Raw genomic sequence first — 26,053 nt, forward strand, 5'->3', positions numbered from 1 at the left:
CTAAGCACATTTATAGGATTCCCCTAAGCAGCTAACAGCGAGTGAGCTACAGTTCTGGAACTGCCTGTGAATTACAAATTAAAAAAAAGATGCACAACAAATACCTATCAATAAACAGTAACATCTTTCAAGTTAACAAATCTTTTTTGTTTTCCGCTAAAAATAATTTTTTTTTTGCAGTTAGGAATTAATGAGTAAAACAAACTAATCAGAAGGCTTTTCTCGACGAGATGTTTCATTTCTTACTGCAGTACGACTGGGGTAAAACTATTCCTTTCCTAAGATCAACGCATCCTAAGAGAATGATAATGCAATAGTAATGAGTTGGATCTTAATTTGCAGGCTGGTCCACAGAGTCCTCTTACCCTCCTGTTAGAAAACAGCGACATGAGACTACTGAGGAGCTGAAACAAGCTGTTGGACATGCATATCGCCTCCGCACTCCATCATGTTGGAGTCCTGTAGCTCAGTGGTTAGAGCACTCGCTTTGCAAGCGAGAGACCTGAGTTCAATTCCAGGCAGAGGGCGAAACCTTGGGCAAGTTTCCTTACTCCACACACCTAATAATAATCCCTCCAAAACCCAAAACAATAATAAATTGGTCATTTTCAATCTACGACTGTTTGTGGGACATTGCTGTGCGCAATTGGCTGCCGCGTTCGCCCACAAATATACAGTCAATTCACTTTACAGTGTGTTCTGTGAAGCGCTTTGGGACGTCCTCCCGACGTGAAAAGCGCTATACCAAATGCAAGGATTATTATTATTATTATGTTACGGAAGATGTTGCACTCAACATGGCGAGGAATCGTTATCTGCTATGAAAATGATGGTGCTCACACACACTCACCCCAACTGATCCTCTGGACGTCTAAATACAGTTTAAATATCTAAATATCAAATGCAAGGATCGTTATTATAGTTAAACACTTATACTGAATAGGATTAAGTTCTTCCACACATTTCAGTTGTTGGGCAGTGCACTGTAGAAAAGAAACATGGGCATAACAGGACTTTTTGGAGACCCTGTACAGTCCTTCAAAAATTGTTTACACGGAATCGACCGGACATGAGAACGGTTTCAGTGAGGAGTAGCTCTGAAACGTGCTTTTATAAAATTGAACAGATTCAGGAACACAGATCACACATGCCAGGGGGGACGGGGAATGTCTCATTAAAATGCAAGAACAGTGTTTCGGTACTTGTCTTATCAAAGTTAGCTAATAATTTTGGCGATTGGCGATTATTTTGAATAATGCTGTACAATTCATAGTTAGAAATGGAGTCAGTATGAAACGGAAGGTAGATCCACGATGGCTCAGGCTGTATATAAACGTGAGGTGGTAGAGTGCTGAGCACCGCAAACCAGGAAGGTTCTGTGTTCAATCACAAGTATGGAGTTCAAATGCTCAACTGACCACATCAGACACAGTCAATTTACTTTACAGTATATTCATGCGGTATATGAAACATCTAGAAGATGGGAAGGACGCTATACAAATGTAATTTGCTGCTGTTGTTGCCATCTGAAACAATCTGTTCGTACATGGTAAACACATCACTACAACTAAGATATCATCTTTGAGAATGGTAGCTACTGTGACTACAGAGTTAACATTTCACCTCTGTATTGACATGGCATTATTTTTCCTGTTGAAATTTCAAAGCCTTGACGTCAAACTCGGTCTGAAGTTAAAATCCAATGCTGTGAACGATTGCCACATGGATTCGATTAATTATAATCTGAAACTCAACGATTCTTTTCAATCAGACCACAAGGACAATTGCAATTCACTGGAACATTCCCTGCGCAGATGGGGATTTACTTTCATTATCCATACCTTGGACGAGCAGTGTGGGTTGAAATTATATTAAGAGAAATTAAGACATCAAGCATTATTTATTGCTCCATTGCTGGAGTGGTGCCTTCTGGTCTGCTTTTGCAGGTGATGTTAATTTCAGTATTCAACAGTAAAATTAACTTGGAGCCAGAGAGTTGTCCAAAGTTTGGCCACCTTCCCATTTCTTTCCATGTGTGTTTAGCTGAGAGTGTGGTGCTGAGTATATTCTCCAGAGCAGGGATCAAACCTTTGACCTTCATTTCCAACTCAAGACGCTGCTGTTTGTGAGGAATGACTTCGCTCTCTAGCAAAACCTAATTGTCTCCGACAAGAGACCAAAAAAGATACATTCCTGTTTGCAAAATTGTCGCCAAGCTTAAAATGTCACCACCACCTGAGATAATCCCTTCCCAAAATATAAGCACAATTAAATAACGGAGGTTTCTACACAAGACCAGCTTATTTAAATTCAGCAGATGTAGCATCATTTGAAAGGAGAATGGAGGTGATTCACAGCTCACTAACTACCTCCTTGGATACTGGTGGGCAGATGTTTGGCTAATTCCCTCTTCTTTTTATCTCTCCCTATCTTTCTGAACATGATAATCCAATTCGGTGGTATTAAACGCTAAAGCTTCATTGAGCCGCATTCATTTTTCTTTCAACACAAAACACAGCGGACCACAAATTATTACCTGAAGAGTGGGTGAGATTAAAAGGAAGAGCAATGGTGTGGAGAAATCCTATGCCTAACCTGCTTACCCAGCATGATAACTACCGCACTGAATCTGTGAAGGAACATTGAACAATTTCATCCCATAGCCTTGAGAATGCCTTTTGATGGAACTATTGGAATATTATTTTTGAGGGCATTTATTATTTCAGATCCTACGATAATTTTTGAAGCCAACTGAAATACAATTGGCAAGTGCTAGGTGCAGAAGGAACAATATGCAGCATTTCAGAAGTATTGCCTGGTGAAGAATTAGAGGCACATTATAGTCAGTGAGAGAACTGACAAATTGCCAAATGTCAGAAGTAGATAGCTAATGGCCTTTTAATTAATGACAGGCAAATTTAAACCAACCTCAGTTGTTGCAATTTTTGCGTTGAGGTCTTATACGGGAATCTATATGACAGCTTGTCTACATAGATTGAGAGGTCACTAAGACTTCAGTCTTTGTTATTGCCTTTAAACCAGAAACTATCCTACTTATTTTAATGAGTCGCATACTGTGATTGTAAGTCCAGAAGAAATGATATTAAATGTATTAAAGAATTCTGTTATTTGAGACATCAAATTAAAACTCCTCTTTCAATTGAGTTGAGGGAGGCGTTTTGTGCATCGGGTGAATTGAGAAAGTATCAGGTGCTTTAAAAGGTGCCACAAGGGGAGCTGGAAAAGTGTTAATCCAGATTCTTGTAGGAAGATTAATTGACAATTGTTACTAGGATTCCTCAGCCATCTTCTGGAACTGGTTGCTTCCTTAGTAGTCTAGGAAAAACAGCACAAGCTTTTGCAGGTAGATTTGTAAAGAAACACTATATTAATGCACACAACAGCCAAAAGTGTTTTATTGATCATGAATCACTCCATATAGCTTTAGTGCCTTTAACATACCACTGTGCCCTTTTACCATTTTTGGTAGTTTATACTGGAAATGTGTACGAGACGTAAATAATTCCATTTTAGAACGTGGTCAAGATGACACGCCACAGAGTGTGTGCTGCCAGTGAATCGCATAACTCATGCTTGAACGAACAAACTAACAGCTCTGTGAATTGGGGGAGGGTGCCTCAATTGAATGCAAAACAGCAGAAGTCTATCATTAAATGGGGACCCACTTTGCTCCTCTGACTGCTGGAGCCTAACTACAAATCTGGGAAATTGTGTCTGTATAACACGCGTGGTTATCGAGTGAAAACAAATGTATCCATTTCAAGCTTACATTTGTCGTGGGAGGAAAAGGAAGGCTAATGCTTTTTGTGTCTACTGTCTGCTCCGTATTGAGAATATGGACTTGTCAGCCTAACTGAGAATTGGTTGTGGTGATTATTCTTCTAAAAGGGTAAAAAAAATAATAATAATGCTTACATTTGATGTAGCGCCTTATCACGTCTTTGAGACTCTCAACGCGCGTCACAGAAAGATATTGTAAAGCGTAGTGACTGTTTATTTTGTGGGCAAAATGCGATAGTCAATTGCCAATTCAAATAAAATGTACTTGAACATGACGGTCCTTTATGCTTAAACGTAAACCAAGGGCTTGCAGTCTGCTTTTTTAAGGTCATGTCCATGTCAATAAAAGAGGTTTCATAGAGATTGAAAATACAATGGCAAAGTGTGGTGAGTCTTTTTCTCTCTATCTCTCTCTGTCGCGCGCACACACACGCACGAGATCGTCCAACTTCCTCTAAACTATGGAGCACAACTGTGCCTATGGAGGGATAATACATGCTTTGTCATTGTATTACAGATGTGCAGTGGTGCTGAGCTGATGCATTGGCTCTTGCCAGACGACCAGATTGGGCAGGTCTCAGTACAGACAGCACAGCTTGAGTAGCTGAGATTCGACAGCTCTGTACAGTTCTATGATCTTCACGCTGCAGCGAGGCCTCACCTTCAGCACAATAACTATAGCACAAAGACGGCACAAAGCATTGACTGGATCCGACACGAGTGTTTGTCTCTGGGTTTTTTCCCCCAACTGTCTTGAGCGTGCTCAAACCCTGCCTTTGATTTCACGGAATTGGCATTCCAGCTATTGAAACCTAATTTTTGCAGTAATGTGGTCGTTGTAGACTTCTAATCAATAATGTTAGTCACCATGGCTATTAGCTTCTGCACAATTACTAAATACCGGATAAAACTTTACAAATGGGTCTCCAAGTAAGTACTGGTACACCAGAGCCTGTTCTAGAGCAACTCTTGTGTTAGCTTTTAAGTAAAAAAAATTGATCAAAGACACTGAACCTTGTATATGCCCTGCAACATAATTTCCTATTACTGTCCCAATGCTCTCTTCATTCTCCATGTCCTGTCTCCAGGCTATGGTGGTGTCTGAAAGATCAAACTAAGTTCACTACTCTTCATATTACTTTCCATGAGAAGTGTACTGAATGCCTACGGAATAATTCTTTGTTTTCTGGAAACTCTGCCCCTTTCGAAGATATCACTGATTTTTTCAACCTTTATGATGGGTAAAGCACGCCACAGTACAATAATAATCCTCGTGTTTGATAAAGCGCCTTTCACATCGGGAGGAAGTCTTGAAGTGTCTCACAGAATTCACTGCGAAGTGTAGTGACTGTGCAGAATCGTGGTTTTAAAAAAAGGTAACTAGGCCAGAACCGCCTGCAAACATAGTCACTTTTCAATAAATCCTGTGAAGCACTTTGAGACGCACCCCAGATGTGAATGGTGCTACATCAAACGCAAAGATTATATTTTTTTTAACTGTGATCTGATAAAATACTGTAGGTGGTGGTGAAATTTGTGAGGTTTCATAACACATTTGTGATAATTATTACAAGCAACACATGGTGAAATGCTACGAATTTCATCCCTTTTGTGTATGTATATTTGTGTATATATATATATATCTAAAGTGCTCTTCTTTCTAATAAATTGCCCTCCTTTATCTTTACAGATCACGGTGATGAAATTTGAGGGGTTTTTTTTCTTGCCAAGAGACAATAATTGTTACAAGAGTTCTGTTAATAAATAATGAGACAATGCAGACACCTAAATGACCCCTGCAATATTCGGTGTTTGATGCCTGGATACTGTTCCTTCTAATGTTTCCCATTAGCTTTCTCTCTACCCGTTCCCTCCCCTCATAGCTCCGCTTTGTGCTTCCTCCTGAAAGATCAAAATGTAAATGTACCCAGTGTTCCTAATTAATAATTGACCACTAATTAGGCAAAAGTGTTGTGAGCTGCATTAAGGAGGGGGAAGCACTGACCTGCCAGATCACTGAGCCTTCAAGTGAACTATTGTCATTGTAACAGGATTACTATATTAGGGGCAGAAAGATTTGTACTGAACTGTAAAATATTGCTAAGTCGAAATTATTTAAAACTTCTGTGTTGAATTGCTGCACAAACCATAACATCGAAACAGGAGGAGGCCATTCAGCTCCTCAAGCCTGTTCCCCCATTCTGTAAGATCATGGCTGATCTTTAACTCAACTCTAATTACCCACACTTGCCCCGTATCCCTGCATGGAGGGTGCTTTATAAGTCCACGTTGTTGTTGTATCCCTTGATACCCTAACCTAACAAATATTTATCCACCTCAGCCTTGAAAATGTGAGCGGATCCAGCATCCACAGCTTTTTGGGGGGAGAGAGTTCTAGATTTCCACTATCCTTTGGGTGAAAAAGACACACAGGGTCTAACTGTTTAGAACGATCAGTGCATTAGTAAGGCTGCATTAATATTGTGCCCTGCCTTGCCACTGCTTTGAAATTCACCTCTGTTTACATTATAGTGTGCATTCTGCAGTATACAACCCCTATGAAGGTGCAGTTATTTGAAAGCTCTTTGAGTTGTGACTTCTGGACCTTTTCTGATGGCTGGGAAAGACCTGTGCAGACAGCAAATGGGGGTGGGTGGGGAAGACACCACACTGCAGACCTGTATGGCCAGACTGTGTGCTGCTCAATCTGTTATCCAACATTGTTGAGTTGCATTCTCCAGCTAGTGAATATTGTGTGCAACAGTTATTCCTCATTCCCTTTAGTGATGGTTGCCGGGAATGCTGGCAGTCTCTGCTTTTGGAGGCAGTGTTTATTTGCACCAGGTGACCAAAACGTCGTGATATCATTACAATGCCTTAACGAGTCTTAAAGAAATGATGATATGTTTTTAAGATGATAGGGTTGTTATCACGACTTTTTGGTCAGCCTGCATTTACCATCACTTTAGGTGGGATTGCTTCTGGAGACACCAGGGCCACCTCATTTGAATGTGTTGCCATAGTCGGAGTTGCCATTTCGTGGCAATGCAATCGTACAAAAATCATCACACCCCAAGGCAAAGGCATAAAAGATAGTTCAGTAAAGTGCTGTACCACTGTAAATGCTTCACTCTGAATTGGGGAGAAATTCCTCCTGTGATTACATTTACTTTATTTGGAGAACATGCTAGAGTTTGACAAATTTTGGAATTCAGCCTCAACATTGGGTCAAGTTTTCTTTAGTTCTGAACATACTCGTGAAAACAAAAGTGGCTTCAGAAAAATCGTAAGAACTTGCCACATTCTGGACAATCTAAAATGCATACGTAAATAGCCAAGTAAATCAAGACCCAGGTGGAATTTCTCCCTTTTTTAAAAAAAAGTAGACCTTTTTGTAGGTCAAGCAGCAAAATAGTCAGCTCCTACAGATTTTTATTTATCAAGATCAACCAAAGAACTCTTCGCTGCTAGGTGCCAGTGTTCATTACATTTTTCTTGACATTTCCTATCATGTGACCTTCACATATTGAATAGGACAATTCTTGTACATTGTGTTCTGAGATCCCAAACCTCTAGGGTCGCGCTGAACACTAAATTAACAGTCTGCACCAAGCTGTCTACTGTCACCGCTGCTATTTTTAGTTGCCTACATCATGAATCCAGGACAAATCAACATTTGTTGGTGCCAGAGACTAGAGACAGACACTCCATTTAATCTGTCTACCAACAAGTTGGAGGGGTAACCCTATGTTATACAATCACAATTTTTTTATTTGAAAAGAAAATCAAAGAAAATTGAATAAACACATTCTTGATGTACGTACAGTGCTTAATTATCTACAATAATAATCCTTGCATTTGATATAGCACCCTATCACGTCTTTGAGACATCTCAAAGCATTTCACAGAATACACTGTATAATATAGTGACTGTACATTTTGTAGGTGAAACACAGAAGCCAATTGCGCACAGCAACATCCCACAAACAGTCATGGACTGAGTGACCATTTATATTTGGGGGATTGTTGGGGCAGGACACTGGGAGAGAGAAACTCCCTTCTCTTTTTGAACCACACCATGGGATCTTTGACGTCCAACTGAACAGGCAGATGGGACCTTGGTTTAACGTCTCATCTGTTATGATTTATGAGCTGAATATTTTTGTAGGTGAAACACGGAAGCCAATTGCGCGCAGTTATAGCTGTAAAAGCTAATGTTTCTCTTGCTGTGCTGGTACATGAATACCTCGTCTCATTGATTCACAACCAGGAATGATCCTATAATCATTGCTGGAAAAATCCTGATTAGTGCATTTTGACATCTGTGGATCTCCTCTCAAATCCTTCCGATTGCAGATTCCGCCCCTCCCCACTTTTCTCTTTCCCAAATTGTAAACCTCAACCATAGTGTTTTGAATTGCACTCCCTGTTGGGTTTAGTGCCAAGAAAGTTCCATCACATGACTTGTGTTTTGTTTTCCATTTACAATTTAATTTTTGTACTAATTTGTCATGAGTCTCTGCTCGATTTGTTTAACGTATAGTTTGGTTTGGAGCATAAACCACTTAGAAATGTCACCCAGCCGAGCTGCAGCATTTTATATTGCTACTCCTGCTCATTCAAAGATTTAAAACAAACGCATCCACGCATCGAGAATAAACCCACAGCTGTTTCTGTGGACTGGTAGATGGTTTCTGCTCCCTGGCTAGTGTTTCACAGAGCAATTCTATAGTTGTACTGGGGGGTAGATGGAAATTGAAGACATGCAATGGGCTATAATAGCACAACCTTGCTGAGTAAATACAAGTACATTTGTGCAGTATTCATGGTGGAAGAGAGTGAAAGGTGCTGTTTATGGAATCTGGGGCACGATTGACCTACAACATCAAACACTTGTTTGTCATTACTTGATGTTTCTTCAACAGGCTAAACTTCACTGAAGAATATATCATTGCACAAAGGAGTCCTATTATCATCTGATCCAGTTGTAGAAAGGCCAATGGACAGCAGCCGTGGATCTACGTAAGCCCCGTAAACCCCCAAATTCCACTTGGTTTTAACCAATAAGACTATTTAATCTTAATTTTTATGATTGAGCAGAATTGTGGAACATGCTTAGATTCAGTATAAATTTGGAAGCCAGTTTCCCGCAGCTCTTTTGAAACAAAAGCTCCCAAATTAAAGAATTTGTCTTGCTTCTCTGTGATCTTGAAACCTAAGATAAATGGCCTTATTAGCTAAGACAGAGTGGAATTTCGTCCCTTATGATTTTCTGGTCACTGGCTGCTTGCATAAGATCCAATGGCCATGTATTTCTGCTGCCATGTGTGTTTGTCACATTTAGGTGGGCATTCTGGCTATTTACGTAACATGACTAGTGCGGTGAAAAATGTTGAGTACTTACCAAATTTGACTTTGCAAAAGGAAATGTATTATTTTTTACATAAATGTACTAAAATATATCAATATCAATATATCTCCATAAATCCTGCAGCATAAAATAATGTTTATATGAGTGTCGGCAAACATGTTGATTTTAAAACGTTGCTATGGATCCTAATGCGGTCTGTCAAAGTATGTGGAAGAATTTACTACAGTATTAATATCAACAACATCTAAAATGGGACTCTATTCCCCAGGCAGGCTTTGACATCATGTAAACCCAACTTCTCTCAGCACAAGTATTTGCTGAACACTCTGAGGGAGTTTGTGATTTATTCATCTCTTTACTGTGGTACTCCTATACCATTTACGTTTCGTCAACAGAGTAAATACTTTGCTGAGGATTATATCGATGCATCAAGCTGTTGTACAATAAGAAAGTGAAATTTACCATTGGAGATTAATTTGGAGTATTACTTAACTGGATTTCTTAATGAGGAATCCCATTATAATTCCGAACAACCCGCAGGAATTCTGCTCTCTGAGTAGATTGTGCTGAAGTGTTCCCGTGGGTTGGCATGACTTACATCGGAAAGCTTACTTTGGGAATCATTTGCAATTTGCTTACTAAAGAATGCTGTGAAGAAATATTGCAAATTAGACTCCACAACAGGGCTTGTAGTTGAGAGGTAGGAAAGGTTTACATTCATGGGAAGATGAAGGGAGAGTGGGAGGTGAGGCTGCACCTGTAACTAGTCTTTAGTAAGCAACTGCAAATTACAGTTTTTCTTAGCAGATATAATAACACCTCAAATCTATTGAGGAACATTATTTCTGCAAACACACACAACCTGATTTATTTAAACACTGTTAACACTAAATTGCAATCAGGCAGGGACTTCAAAAATCAAATTGGAAAATGGGCCAAGGTAAATGTAAAGCTTCTGTCAGAGCAAAAAAAAANTCAGAAAACAAATAACATGGGTACATGCATTAGAAGATTATACCTACTAATGGTAGAAAAAGATTTGTCTCGCATTTGACCCTCTCTCCAAGGACAATCTTCTAAACGCCATTCTTTTAATCATGTCTGTCAATGATGGCTAAGATTGTTTATGTGGTTTAAAGTTACTTTATTAATTTCTGAGTACAAGGCAATCAGCATGCACCTTTACACGCAAATTCGTGAATCTCTAACGTGAATCAAATTAAGAGCCTTAACACATTTAAAACTAGAATAATAAATCCCAGGAGAAAGACCATTCATCGAGAAAATTATTATTGTTTGTACAGTTCAATTCAGTTCACCCAGCGAAGCAATGAAATATATTAATTTCCCAACTACTGCATTCCAAAAAGATATGAGTATTACTAACTGCAATTGATATTATATTGAGCATTATAATTACCAGCAAAATTTTGGTTACTCATTCAGTTTGAAATTAATATCCAGCCATGAGATTTTTTGCCTGACTTTTTCCAAGAATACTCAACCAGATGTGCACTAACTTCCAAGAATATTTTAAATCCTGTTCTGCCTTAAAACACGCAACTATAGTCTTGTTTCTAGGACATGAATAGTTTGTGATTTTCAAGAAGACTTTACAATCTTAATCCGCTTTTTTAATTTGCACTGTTGTACTGCAAAGACAAGCAAATCATTGCGTTGCTACGGTTAAAATGGAAATATTTTGCAAAATGATTTAAATAAGAAAAATGATACCACTACGAATGGCAATAAAATTGCTCTACATCCCTTGAAGCATTGCTTGATGGATAGCAAAGTTACTAAGGATTCCTCCTGAGCACCATATTGAGCAACACACAACCTTGTGATGACCTAGAGTCTGAAGATTACCTTCAGACCATGACCCAGCTCTATGCTATTTCCAGATCAATCAATGAATCTAACAATTGGAAGTGCGGAACAATTGATAGTATTGATTCCCATAATATCATTATCAACCATGATTCTCTGCAACTCCTGAGGGAGTTATGAAGCCTTCTGCAAACTTCAGTTAAATGTCTCTATAGTGCTGAAATGCTTCCCCATAGAGCAGAGATGGATCACTCTGGATTTGAAGCTGTCAATACCCTGCTCAGGATTTACTATAAAATGTAGTGACTGTATATTTGTAAGCAAATGTGATGGTCAATTTGCGCGCAGCAATGTTCCAAAAATAATGGTTCTCGGCTTTTTTTTTAAAAAAAATCAATCGTTCAATTTCTATCCGCGTAGCTTTTCCAGCAGCTTGTGAGAAAGATGAGCGATAGACACTGGACTCTTTCACTGGTTTGAACACTTGTACTCCAGGCACCTTTTACTACTTCACGTGACTCAGCCAATAAGTGCTATTTATGTGCGTGCGGAAGACAGATCGAACATCTGTTCCTTCCATAAAATGTAATCCTTCATCACTTGGCAACCCAGCTGAACATAGACTGCAAAGTTCACCATATGCATAGTGACTCTCATGTCAGAGTGTCTGTCTGTCTGTCACTTTTGGAACCTCAAAGGTCAAAATATGATGGATTGTCTCAAAGATTGTCCTAACTGGCTTCTCCAACATAACGCTAATCAGTAGCTCAATCGGAACATAGTGCCAAAGTCCTCTTAAGACTACTTAATTAACTAAACAGTTACTATAAGATTTTAAATTGTGTTCATGCTGTGAAGAGCGGTGAGAGAAGGCAAAGTTTATGCTTTATTACTGACTCTGTGGGAAAAGACTGATGACTGAATTCAAGCATGAACATAATCCATTCAAGGCCCACTCTGCCTCCCATCCTTTTAAAAGGTTCAGCGAAATCCGCCAATATGGAAGGCAAACAGGGATTCCTGTGTAGCACAGGCAACCCTGTCATGGATAATTGCCAAATGGTACTCCAGGGCCACAATCAAAGTAAAAGTGAGAAACTTGTGAAAAATGATTACATAATCTTCCTGGAGAACCCTATCAAATAGCATCATCAAATTGCAGAATTTCTTGTCCGAATTGTTACTTGCTTTTTTTAATTTAATTTGCAGATTGCCGCAATATATATCTGTACACAATGAGTAAATTCCAGAAGTCATCTCCAAAACTGATATACTGTCGTCTCAGACGATACCCGATAGGTTTCTGCCTCTAATTCCAATGATCTTATTGAACCAGACATATCTACATTTTCCCGAGGCCTAGTTGTGAACATGTCCATTGCTATTGCGTGTTAGGTATCTGGTCTTTGGCTGCTGTGATAGCTTTTAGGCGTCCAAGTTAAAGCAAAAACTAGTGGATGAATAACAACAAACATTCAACCCTACTCATTGTATATCAAGTATAACGAAGGCTGACTATCTTTAGGACATTTTCCATTCACTTCTAATTAATACCTTGTCATTAATGTAGTAATAGTTCCAGCTCTGATCTGCATAAGTAGTGCTCAGCAAACATCTTATATCATTGTTTAGAAGTACATAGCGTCCCTGAGGACTCCACGCGCAATCAAGTATTCTAATGATCTACAAGATTTAACCACAATAATAAATACTGTATGATAAAGTTCATATTTGCTGTGTTGATAAAAGTCTCAACTATTTTCTTCCAACAGCATATACATCGGTTATCTGATGTACATTTCAAGCATAAAGCATCTAATTTATTTGTCCATAAAACAATTTGTATCGTGGTTGACTGCTGCCAGGCGTAAATGATGCAATAATTTAGAATGGCTAAACGTGCCAGCAAAATTAAACTCCTTATTTACTATGTGCATAGATTTCAGGGCAAAATCAATATTAATATTATAAAGCTCTTTCTTGCTAGCTGAAATAAAACAAAACAAATCTCTGAGGTATTCAGTCATGCTTCTGCAGTCTAGGAATCACCCTTTATTAATGTAAAATGCAAGAGGTTTATGAGAAGATAAAAATATCGAAGGCAGCTTTTGAACAGTTGAAGGTTTCTAACATTTATGAACATGATTTATGAATACCCTAAGGTACTTTCTGCTTTACCAACTATAGTTTGTAATCTGTGCTTAATATAGCTGCATCTATATTTTCTTTTATGACTAACTGAGAGTTTGTTTAACAGATTGTGGTGGTTTATTATTATTTATGGTAGGGATGAATCGGATCTACTTGGAATACCCATGAGTTATGATTTAACATTGAATTGTTTGCCACCCAACAAAGACAAAAAAAAACTGAGCTAATTGGCACTCTGCAATCTTGGGAGGTGCTGTCCTTCAGATGAGTCATGAGACTGAGGTCCCATCTGCCTGTTCACGCATATGTTAGAGATGCATAACATTAATTGAAAAGAGAAGGGAGACTATCCCCCACGCCCTGGCCAAAAATCACCGCCCCTCAAATAAAATTGGATACTCGTTTCATGGCTGTTTGTGGAACATTGTATGAAATGCATTGCATTATAAGGCGTTACACCAAATGCAAGGATTATTATTACTACAACAACAACAACAACTTGGATTTATATAGCGCCCTCCACGCCGGACGGCGTCTCAGAGCGCTTCACAGTAACAGATCCCGGGACCGGGGAGGAAGGTAACCGAAGGCGCGGTCGAAAAGAAGTCTTCAGCGGAGACCTGAAAAGGGGAAGGGAGGGAGCGAGATGAAGGGAGTGAGGAAGGCAGTTCCAGAGCCTCGGGGCATAGTGACTGAAGGCACAGCCGCCGAGGGTGGAGTGGAGGACTCGGGGGCCGAGGAGGAGGCGAGACCTGGAGGAATAAAGGCAACGGGTACTGCTTTGAGGAGAGAGGTCAGAGAGGTCGGGTGGTGCAGAGGAGTGCAGGGACTTGAATACAAGGGTGAGGATCTTGAAATCGATCCTCTCTGGGATAGGCAGCCAGTGCAGTCTGGCCAGGACTGGGGTGATCGGGGAGCAGAGTTTCGTGCGGGTGAGAATGCGGGTGACAGAGTTTTGAATGATTTAGATTTTATGGATGGTAGTCGATGGGAGACCAGTGAGGAGGGCGTTAGAGTAGTCCAACCAAGAGGTGACAAAGGCACGGACCAGGGTTTCAGCGGCTTTTGGGGAGAGGTATTGGCGGAGACGGGTGATGCGTCAGAGGTGGTAGAAGGCGGCGCTGGTGAGGGACCAGATGTGGGGGAGGAAGGATAATTGCGGGTCGAACCTGATGCCTAGGTTGCGTTCGGAAAGGTCGGGTAGGAGGTGAGAGCCATGAGATTTTAGATGTTAATAATATTGCTGCCACATTCATCCACAAAATAAACAGTCACTCTACTGTAAAGTGTATCCAGTGAAGCACTTTCAGACGACATCCTGACACGAAAGTGACTATATTAAATGGAAGGATTATTAACAAAACACTATTGCTCTGATTTTAAAAGGGGAGAATGGAACAGTTGCTACCGAATTATGCCATTGACTAGCAGTGTATTTTTAGCTCCTGTTGGCAAGCGGGGACTGCAATTTAGTTTTAATGATACTGTTTCAAGTGCATTATGTTGGCCTCAGCTGATTCTATTTTATTACAGTACATTAATTTATACTTTGAAACTGGGTAACCCGTTTTCATTGCTTATTGTCTTGTATTTGAATATATGTAATGTACACGTCGTCGTTTGGTCTTCAAGGATTTCTGCACTGCAAAGAATAGCATTTGTAATAGTCCAGCAAAAACATGGTTGTGTTTTAAACCAAACAATAAAATCTATCGAACCGAGATCTTCAAGTATATTTCCTGTTTATGCTGAAGTGCTTTAAGCAAGTTCCATTTTCACAAAGAGATATCATCACTTAATCACGAATGATCAAGATGTACTTTTAATGTGAATAATTCAAGATGGTTAGCTAGGCTTTCTCTATATACTTTTACAGATGGAAGTTAGCAAAGAAATGAATGGATTATGGCAGTTTATGTCAAGAAAACGTGTTTCAACTCTAGCATCAGATAATGCAGCTTTGTTATTCTGGCCATTTTAATGAAATGCCAGAAGATAAGAGACAAGACATGAAATCATAGTTAAATTATACTTCCTCAGAGTTGTTCAAATACAAGTTTTAAACCATCCATTCCACTCCAATGTGTTTTTATGCAGCCACCAGTCGTGAATTGTTGCTCCCAGGTTATAAGATAATAATGTGTGGTGCAAGTATCACATTAATAAGAGAGAAACTGCAGAACAGCCAAATTCAGTCTCTTTTTATGTGAAAAGTTCAAATCTGGATCAAATGTAGTTCAAACGCAGCCAAAATTTACTTGTTAATGTTCAACTTCCCTTGAACTGTCTTATCTTTGAATTACATCACCCTGGACCTTGGGACCACTCCTATCAAAGTATACAAGAGCTACTTGTTTTCCTATTCTCATACAACATTATCCTTCCTACAAAATGCACCAAGAGTTAAGATGCATCTTACATGAACAGTAGTTCCATTCATCTCTTCTAGCCAACACAGCTGAATACTTTCTCAAAATATTTTGCTCGGTATTATAGCTCTTCAAACCTGAGTTTATAGTAAATTATTTGCCACCTCAATTTGGGGGAATTTTTAATAACCATTTCTTGCTCCAAGTCTGAAAACAAAAGAGCATCATTAGATCTTATTTTGAGCAATTTTAGCAACATGATCAAATGTTAATTTCTTTATCATCTGGGACACAAGCCGTTATCTTGCTCTCGCTCTGACTGTCTAGTTCCCGATTTCTGCTACGATTTCAAATCAAACCATTCTGACAATAGATCATGGATTTAACCTATCCAGCCTTCTCTCTGATGGCTGAGTCTAAATCATCCTGGCGTATCATTATGTCACCGAGCTTGTTTGATAGACAGCAGAATTGTGGTTCTGTTATCAGGCTTGCCTTGCAATGTCAAAGGCTCCATCCACTTTGTCAGTTCACATCTAAGGTGCCCTTTTTAATTTATCAATGTTATGTGGCAATTGAAATAGTACCCTCTCTTCAGGGAAGCTTCACACAGTTATAGGAATAACTCCTGACAATATTTTGTCTCTTATTTTTTTTCATCAGTCTCGTTTGGTGAATGTTTTAATTTTGGTAGACATTTAAATTTCTGCGGAGTCAACCCCATTTGCAAAGCTGAAATGAAGCTTCCACGAAAGAGGTGCTTAATGATTCTTACAATTTTTCTTAAAAAAGTCAATTCAAATGACAAAGGTTTACATGAAATATACAAGTCATGCATTATTTCCATTGTATCTATGTGCCCCATACACCAATCCATCTATTTGTCAATACAAGTAATCTACAGGAATATTTGCCATATTGATAGTGTTCAAATCCAGAACAGTGTAGAATCAATCAGCAGTTCAACTCTTGGCACGAGTGCACTCTCACTTCAATAACTATTTGTTGACTTTCATGAGTTCATCTTCTCCAATGTACAGTACTGCTAAAACAAATTAAATAGAATAAGACCAAAGAAAAACTGCTTTAAGGTATCTTTTCATTAGCGTGGGAGTTGCACTCTCTTGAGGGTACAATCCAGCATGTTAAGGAAAAATTGCTAGATTGAGCTATACCATGAGGGAACTAACTAGGATGAATTCTGCTCTAAAAGAAATCTTAATCTGACATTTATTATAAAATGTTGATGTATGCATTATACTACCAGAAGCAGCAGTATGCTTTTATGACCTCCAGACAGAAAAATAAAAATACGGCCCTCATTCAATCAATCTGTGAAGAACACTCCTTTCTATATCCAAGGTGTAAAGGATCATGATCCTATTAAATTATTGATTGATTATTTTAATATATATTTAACTTGCATTTTAAATCAATAAATAAGTACATTACATCCAGGTTTACTGGAATAATGTGTTTTGTTCAGTAACTTCTGCTTGAAGATATAGGTTTTTTGTGTGTGCTTAGCCCACAAAATATACAGTCAATCCACTTTACAGTATATCCTGTGAAGCACTTTGAGATGTCTCAACAAAGTGATAAGGCATTATCTCCAATGCAAGGATTATTATACTATTATTTTCTGATACTGAAATCACCAGTTTAAAAATCTAGCCACAGTGTTTTGTTCCACCAGCAAAGTTATAACAAATATGATTTAATATATGACTCAACAAAAGCTCGATTGGCGCACTTCATTTGTTCAGGTGGATTTATAATTTTGTAGTTTAATAGCGATATTAAATAAAGAAATCCAGAATAAATTAGTTAAATACATGGTGAAACATTCCTGTTGGATTCTGGTCTAACAAGTTGGTTTCAAGCAAGAAAAGTTCTTAGTAGCCCAGCAAAATATCCATTAGTTGCAGCTGTGGCCTGTTCGTTTTATTCCATTCCACGCAGACTTATTGAAAGACTATTGGTTATCAATCGCAAGAAGTTAATAATAATAATCCTTGCATTTGATATAGCGCCTTATCACATCTTCGAGACGTCTCAAAGCGCTTCACAGACATACTGCAAAGTGTAGTGACTGTATTTTGTGGGCAAAACAAGTTATCTTGAATGCACCACTATCTTTCACCAGGCCATCACCAAGTCTATGTTTTTTGGTTTGTACAGATGAGTGCTTGTTGACAAAACATTTTTTGATACTTTAAGTCTAAATAGGAGGTTTAATGAACTGCAGGCACAATAGGAATAAGGTGATAAAGTAATTCAGTTGGAAGGCACCTTAGATTTTGGTAGAAATTTAGGAGGATTTGTGTTGTCAATCCATCACCTGATCACCTTGTAACTGGAGTATCTCTGAATCAAAACTGGCATAATCTCATTACTTCCAGTTTCCTTTAAACTGCACTGATTGGCGCACTTCATTTGTTATGATATTGCATGTTGCAATTTAGTTTTCAGGTCTCATCTGAATTCGAAAAATGCATTAGAATCATTACATAAGATGGTCGTAGGGCCTTTGCAAAAAATAAGCAGCAATGATATTTCACCAATACTTCAAGTCAAGTTGAGAATCACATTTTGCATGTATTAAAACATCAGATTGGATTCCCACTGTGCTGGCCTCTGGGACGTGCAACACAACCTGTGGGAAACCATTCTCATTGCAGCCCAACTGAATAATCCCAGAATACACAATGTCAATTAGTGGAACTCACCTGCAAATAGAGTTATGGAAAAAAAAACGCAGAAACGTTTTTATTTCAGTTTAAAAGCTGTCTAGGTTGAAAATGCAGCATTTGCTAAACGACACACAAGCTGATGTGCTAATCGTGATTACCAGTTTGCAACTGATTGCACAATTTACTGGGTGGGTGGGGGAAAGAAATCAGGATTCCGAAAGCAGTTTTGTTCTGGTGCCTTTTTAGCTTGCATGTTACAGCCCAGTGAATACTGAGCATCCTCTTGCCTTGCTGTTTCATGTACTTTAGTACAAGTGGAATCCTATAGAACAGGAAATATCTTACTACAAGTTGTGTACTAAAGCTATTAAAATAGTTCATAATGCTGTATTGCACAGCAAATTAAACATATTTTTCCTGCATTTTTTTAAAAAAAAACAATGTTTCTTTGTATTCTTGTGCTAATTTGAACTGAACTTACAAGGAAGTTTGCAATACAAATATTGCACAAGGTATATCAATACTGACTTTGGAAAAATACTAGAGCTCCAAATAAGGTCTAGAATGTAGGTGAAAGACAGACACTTCAGGGAGCATTTCTGATTAATCATAGGAATTACAAATGTTCTGCAGGATACATAAATGCAATACATAATAGATTCTAATCACACTGGATTTGAACTTGTGAAACAAAATCACAATAAAAACTGTTACCGCTACCTAATAATAATAATCATCATCAGGTGGATGTTAACAATCTCATGGCACTATTTGAAATGAGAAGGGAGTTTCTCCTGGTGTTCTGGCCAACAATCCCCCAAATAAAATTCATTGCTTATTTATGGGACATTGCAGTGCGCAATTAGTTGCCACGTTTTGCCCGTAAAATACACAGTCAATCCACTTCACAATATATCCTGTGAAACTTTTTGAGATGTCTCAACAACTTGATAAAGCACTATATCAAATGCAAGGATGATTAATAAGCTCACTTTGTGAGAAATGATCAACAATTCAAGAAATCCCTGTATGAAGTTGTGTACAGGAACAAGTTTTGTGAACAAATGGAATAATGTATTTTCCTCCCCCAAAAAACATTTTGTTAAAAGATTGTATTGGCAATGTGTTTTAACATTAAAAGACATTGCCAATACAAATTTGTGTTCGTTATATAACAGATTAAATGGTTTAACAGATTAAATGATTTTAATAGAAGTTTATCTTATCTACTTAGCCGCATAAAACGTCTAGGAGTTTGAATATACTAAAAAGCTATGTTTTTTTATTTAAATATATACATTTGTCACTGTTATCAACATGATAGGGAAACAATTCATTAAATTCTGAAACTAGAAATATCTATTTCTGACAGTTAGCCACTTCTGATAATCATGTAAAAGAATCTTAAGGCCTAACCAACAGATATCACTGCCTCAAAATCAAGATATGTAGCTACTAGTACCTTACCATGTTGATAGTCAGCAACAATATTTCTGATGCATTTTTCCCAGCATTTCAAATAACAGGCAGTATTAAATCTTCAGTTGCTCTACATACCGTTTATCAAGAATAAATGTGTAAAATGGTAGGACTATTGAACTTTAGGATTTTTTTTTATATACTGTAATGTGACTGAAGCATTCAATAATGTATAAACTTGAGATGTATTTTTATTGATTTGATTTTTCTGGGGACAATACATTAACCAAAACAATAATCGGACTGGAATACTGTCTACTCAAGACTTCAGCTGAAGTGTGGGATACGATACCATTGCACTCTGTTAAAATCCAAATTATACACACAAATCCCACAACACAAAATAAAACAGGATGTTTAATACCACTCCTCGTATGCTGCTTTTTCCTTATTCCCTATATTCAAATCTACTTGACCTTCATTTTCTGCTCCGTTAATTCTCAGAACACGTCCTGGAAGTGGCCAATGTGGCAGTTTGCTCTCACTCCAATTGACTCACAAAGTACCTTTTGCCTTCCTGCAGTAAAATGTCATCGCTACACTTGGTGCCTCCCAAGCCTGGCTCACATTGGATATGACGTAGAGTGATATTAAACCTAAGTTCATCCACTGCAGTCATTTCTTTTAAACTTCTCACCTTTCAATAGCACAATGATCATCATAAGCAACGCTGTGAAACCAGTTGCACTTTTGCACAGAATATACTCCAGGCATAAATCTTAAAAATGAAGTTACAGAAAGTGTGTATCAAGCCGTTTCAAACATGAACTATATAGCTAGACATTTGCTGAAAACATCCTTCAATATGCATGGAATAATGACAAACAATCTACATTGTTGCTGGTTTCTCATAATTCATGATAAGACAACCAAAGCCCAAGGCCAATGCTGTTACAACTGAGTTGTGCATTTTTCTTAGTCTTGAATATTGATGCCTGTAAGAACCTCACCTCATGACCACATTCTCTAGATGTTCTGCAATAAACTACAGAAATCTGTTCTCCTTGGATATTCCACTGTCTTCACTGTCTTTTCACTGGATTTACAAAGAATAGCTTTATTGTCAGCCGAATTTCTACTAAAGCTGAAATGAACTCTGAATGCACTTTTAGTCTCCTCTCTCTAAATAGAAATAGAAGAACGTAATAAGCATATCAACCAATAAACCTGAATAGATTCTAACTTAGATTGTCTTCTCCAAAACTAGACCATTCCCATAATGTATGTTAAAGGGATGAGGAAACAACAGATGGAAGGAAGGCTCTATTGGAACAGCCCCTGAGCTACCAAACCAGTAATACCCGACTCCTTGTAACTGAACTTCCCCAGGTTTAGCAGCTCCAGGTCACATTGTCCTTCTCCCACACAATTCAGTGCCACTGCTCTAAATCTCATGTAAGCTGATAGATAATCATACAACACCAAATAAGACAGTTAGACATCGTTTAAGGAAACTTTGCAAATAAAGGGGATGAATCAAAAGGGGAGGGGGGGGGTGCAGGGGAGAGACCAAGAGCAACCACAATCTTGCAAAATAGGTGAGAAGGGATGAAATAAGGCTTAAATAAATGGTCACAACTATTCACATGTTAGTTTATTCATGGTACTGGTCATATGGTAACAACAACAACTTGCATTTATATATTGCCCATCATGCAGAGCACTTGACAGTGACAGAGCACAACGCTGAGCTGAGAGGCAAGGTGGAGGGATAGAGGAAGAGTATTCCAGAGTTTCAGGGGAGATACTTGAAGTACAGCCACTAATGGTGAAACGCAGGGCATGAGGGCAATGTAAATCACGTGACCAGGTTAAGTATGAAAGTTTCTGTGCATTTCTAGTAAATTGTCGCAGTTGACTGATGTAGCGATATTAAGAAATTAAATATAGTAGGATAGGTTATATAAGGTTAACATGAAATAGTTTGACTCAGAGTTGGGAAGTAACAATTGGATAATACAGCAATGAATCATTTTCATTCTGGCAAATAGAAATGGCTTTCTACTTGGTTGGCTGCTCAGAAATATATAATTTGGAACGAAATCAAGTGAAACTCCAAGGTGAACCTTTGTGTGGTCTCTATCCAAATTAGTTCACTCTATTCTTCCACCTTTAACTTGGTTTCCAACTAAACCTGACACATTGTTATACCAGAGGAGGCAACCTGTCAGGAATGACTAATATAGGTTATAAGATTTGCTAGATATTCTGGAGTTTTTCTCAATTACCTTTATGGGGCAGAGAGAAACCTTGCAGATGCTTCGCTCTGGAGAATTAATAAATTGAGTAGAAAAGGTAGAGTAAATAGAGCAATTTTTGTTCATGATCAATGGCTGAAATATGTTTGATGCACTGAATGACTTTACCGCCATTCACTGTGCACTGACCCTTGATCTCCATTAATATGAGAATAGATAGCATATAAATGACATTTCCCACCAGGTTGACACTAATGTATGAAAACTGTTTCAATTGATAATTAGTCACTGATTTTTTAAAAAAATCATTCAATACATGTTTTTAGCTCCACTGTAAGACATGTTCACGTTATATGTGCTATGCATATGTGTAAAAAGTGGAGTTATTCAATTGAACAATTCTACAGTAATTCAATGCAACTTCTATTTTGATCACCTTCTGGCCTTTGGTCGTCCCTTCCATTGAATTAGCAAGTGCACGTGAAGCATTAAGCAAACATTCACACGACTAATCTAATATGGCTGACACACCAGATAATGACAAAACATACGTTAGGTTTTGCCATCATCAGTCTTTATTCTATCCAGTTTGTGGTGTTTTTAAACCTCTTTCGCTTGGTCAGTTTCATGTGGAAAGGTAAGTTCCCGTTCGCAAACCATTCTAAAACCGCTACCAACCTTACTTAAACACAACGACTGGAGTTATGGCACTGAAGATCTTTACTCCCAATCAATGAGGAGGCTCATGTCTAAATATTATTACGTGTAGTAATAACAGAAAATCTTCCAAACATGAGTGCCAAGAGACATTCCTCAGTGTAAGATAAACTAGCCTGAGTTCTGTCTCTTCATTAAGTGGCTGAACATTTCTACTGAGTGCTAAGATACTATACTAAGATATGTCTTACTATACAATATACTTGATGCATGATCCCGTTCTTTGCTGAAAAATAATTTCAATAACATTTCAAAGTATATTGTGCGCAGGGTCATATGGCTATAAAACGTTATTGTAAGTTACTTTTTCCCACCACATAAGCTTCTTCAAATAGCTGTATTTCAGTGGAATGAGGGATGGAAGGGGGAGGAAAAGCAGTTAGGACAAATTTACATAACTGAACACAAACACAATTTAAGTCTGAATAATGAATCTACAGGTAAACAAGTGGCTTTAAAAGGACAATGCATTTAACCCAAAATGACCATCTTTATGAAACATTTGATATGAATTTGTTTCCTCCAACAGCATTATGAATCATAACACAAGCCTCAAATATACAAATGTATGCAAAACTAATTTTAAGTTGGTTAAAATTGATTCTCTATAATGTATTACATGCTTTCAGAACAGAGTTCGTCAAATTATATCGATATATGAATGTAATTTATGTTAGAATACAATGTGTGCACTCAATTGACCAAATGATTACCTTGGCAGCCACTGAGGAGCTGGGTTTCTCTAAGAGGTCCCATAGTTTCTTCCTTTTCTCTGGACAGCACGTGTCATCGAATTCTTCCCCCTCTCTCTCCCTCAACGTCTCAGCCTCTCGTTTCAGTTCCTCGTTCATCTGTTCCTTTTTCTGATGATACCTGGCCTGGCAACAGGACTCCAGGTAGATCTCATCTATTCCCCAGTAGTCAAGCTCCTGACTGAAGGACAGGGCGCACATCTCTTCCATCATGTGCAGCTTGCCCGTGCGATAGAAATTCAAGATTGATGTGAAAGCCCCCGGGTGACGGTCGAAAAAATATTCGTTTTCCTCCAAGTTGTAATCATCACAAATCTCCATCAGGGACTCGTGGGTATTGCAATCCCGGAGCTTGCCCAGTCGTGTTCGGGGTAACCTATCCAGGGTTCTCCAGAGTACTTCATGTGCCAGGCCTCCAACATTGAGTTTTACCCTTCTGGAACAGGCCTTGCTCCTAATGATCTCCATGGGATCTGGGGGTAGGGAGTTGGTGGACCTAGATCCTTCTTTATTGATACCCACAGGCATGTCTGTCCGCAGTTTCTAACCAGCAAAACCGCTGTAATCTCAAATGCTTACACTTTACTGGCTCCCCCACTCCCCCGGAATAATCAGAAGTCAGTATGCAATCTTCATCTGGGCTCCTTCACTTTACATCCATTCTCTCGAGGCTGCAAAAAAATAAGATGGGAAATGTTTCTTTCTTACGCCCCCAAATGACCTCGAAAAAAAAAAAAAACACCCCAAAAAGCATCTAAGCACAACGCCAGGTAAAGTACAATACAGTACTACCGGTGGGAGAAGGTTTATCCATTAATCAGAGGAACAAATAGCTCGTTTAAGCTGCTCAAGAAGCAGATCTGTGTGTGTGTGTGTGTCTGAGTTGCCTTATCTCTCAATGGACAGAGCTGTGTGTGTGTTGTTTAGTGCAGGAGGGATTCTGAGCGCTGTCCAGCTGCTTGGCTCCTGAACTGCAGCGACTCCACCACCACGAGCTACATAGAAATGTCTGATTTATTTTAATATATATATATATATAAATAAAATCCAACCAGGAACAAATAACCACACGGCCAGCCCCCCCCCCCCCACCTTGTGTTGAATTGCAAGCCAAAAGAATGGACTGTAATTGTGTTCTCCAAAGTTATTATTCCAATCAATACATAGCAGCATTCTGATCTGATGGTCAACACCTTCGTTTTCAATGTTTGTGCAGGAACAGGTGAACACTGCAGTCTGCTCATCTCACCCACCTCTTTCTCTTTGCCCATCTTCACAAACTTCAAGTTAACATGTTTATAAAATCTATAGACCATCATCAGTAGCTTGAATCATCTGAGCTTTGCTTACATTGCAAACCATCTTGGACAGTGTCAATTGCTAGTGGGTTTTTTTTTTGTTTTAAACTGGCAATAGATTTAGAATCGAGTCCACACACACAAACACACACACACACACACACAGGTTGATTCAGAGAGCCTGACGTCCTGAAGGCAAAAATCCAGGACCATTTGCAAACAATCGATTTCCATTCCTAAACTAGTTCAGTTACTTTCATCTCATTGCATCTTACAAGCTGTTGCACTGCACATAGACTGCAATAATGATTTTTTAAAAAAAAAACATAATAATGATCCTTGCATTTGATATAGCGCCCTGTCAAAAAAAAAATCTATACATATGCTGAAAACTAAACGTGTCTGACATACTCAAGCTTCTGCATTCATACCCCCACCCCCCCCCCCCCCTTCCCACAAGACAACCACATCATTTTGAATCATTTTATTTTCAAGTGACCAAATTATGCTGTTCAGGGGTTCAGTCTGCATCACGAAGTCAATATCGTCTGTATGATATTTAATTAGAATTTAAGCAATAGAATGCTCCCAACATGTCGAGAAAGGGATTAACATTCTTTGAAAAAAAACCCACCTAACTTCGTCGCATTTTTACCTCTAGGAATTGAAAGCACTTTGGTGCATAGCTGTCACATGTAAAACGAGCAATGCAATAAACGTGCAGGTAAAGTTCCCACTGTTAGGATTGCACAGGAAAATACCAGACATTTCTAAAACAAATTCCCTATTCAAAGTCACTGGTGCTATTTACTGCTCTCTCTCTCCCCCCTCCCCTCCCCCCCCCACAATTATTTGTCAATCATCCATTCCATTGCCCTCCCTCGTACTTAACGTGTACTGAAGTTGCCTTCAAAGAGACAAGACTCTCACTGCACAATAGTAATGACAACAATAAATGATAAATTAATGTGAATCTCCCTTTACATTCGGTATTTGCGATCTGTTTCCCCCCCGAATATAAACCACAAGTGAGAAAGTCACATTTCTGCACAACTGACAGTGGCTCCATCGAACCCTGTCTATATATATTATATATATATGGAAAGCTATTTATTTGACTTGCAAAAATAAAATGCAAAACACAGCCCAGGGTTTTTGGAACTACCGCGTTCAAGGCAAATACGGTTCAGTGCTCTTATATGCAAAACCCCCTCCAGAGAAAAAAAAAAGACCTTTTTTTTTTGTTGAGTGGCGACAAAAAACAGCTTCTGTCAGAAGGGATTTAGGTTTTTCATCATCAACATTAGGTACACAACCCTGACCTTGTCAACTCAACGGTCAAATGTTTGGGTTTGAAACAATGTGCAAATGAGGAACAGACTGTTAAGGAATAT

General features: G+C 38.6%; 1 protein-coding gene across 1 annotated transcript in view; it reads right to left on the bottom strand.

Annotated features, from left to right (window-relative positions):
- The window catches only part of kcnb1 (potassium voltage-gated channel, Shab-related subfamily, member 1), a 94,967-nt gene extending 71,078 nt beyond the window's left edge, over nucleotides 1-23,889 (bottom strand). The window contains exon 1 of the mRNA XM_042341952.1: nucleotides 23,323-23,889. Coding sequence (XP_042197886.1) covers nucleotides 23,323-23,889 — 567 coding nt within the window. The remainder of the gene's footprint in view (nucleotides 1-23,322) is intronic.
- Nucleotides 23,890-26,053: the final 2,164 nt, after the last annotated feature.

The sequence above is a fragment of the Callorhinchus milii genome, unplaced genomic scaffold, assembly GCF_018977255.1.
Source record: "Callorhinchus milii isolate IMCB2004 unplaced genomic scaffold, IMCB_Cmil_1.0 Scaffold18, whole genome shotgun sequence".
In the NCBI taxonomy this organism is placed as follows: domain Eukaryota; kingdom Metazoa; phylum Chordata; class Chondrichthyes; order Chimaeriformes; family Callorhinchidae; genus Callorhinchus; species Callorhinchus milii.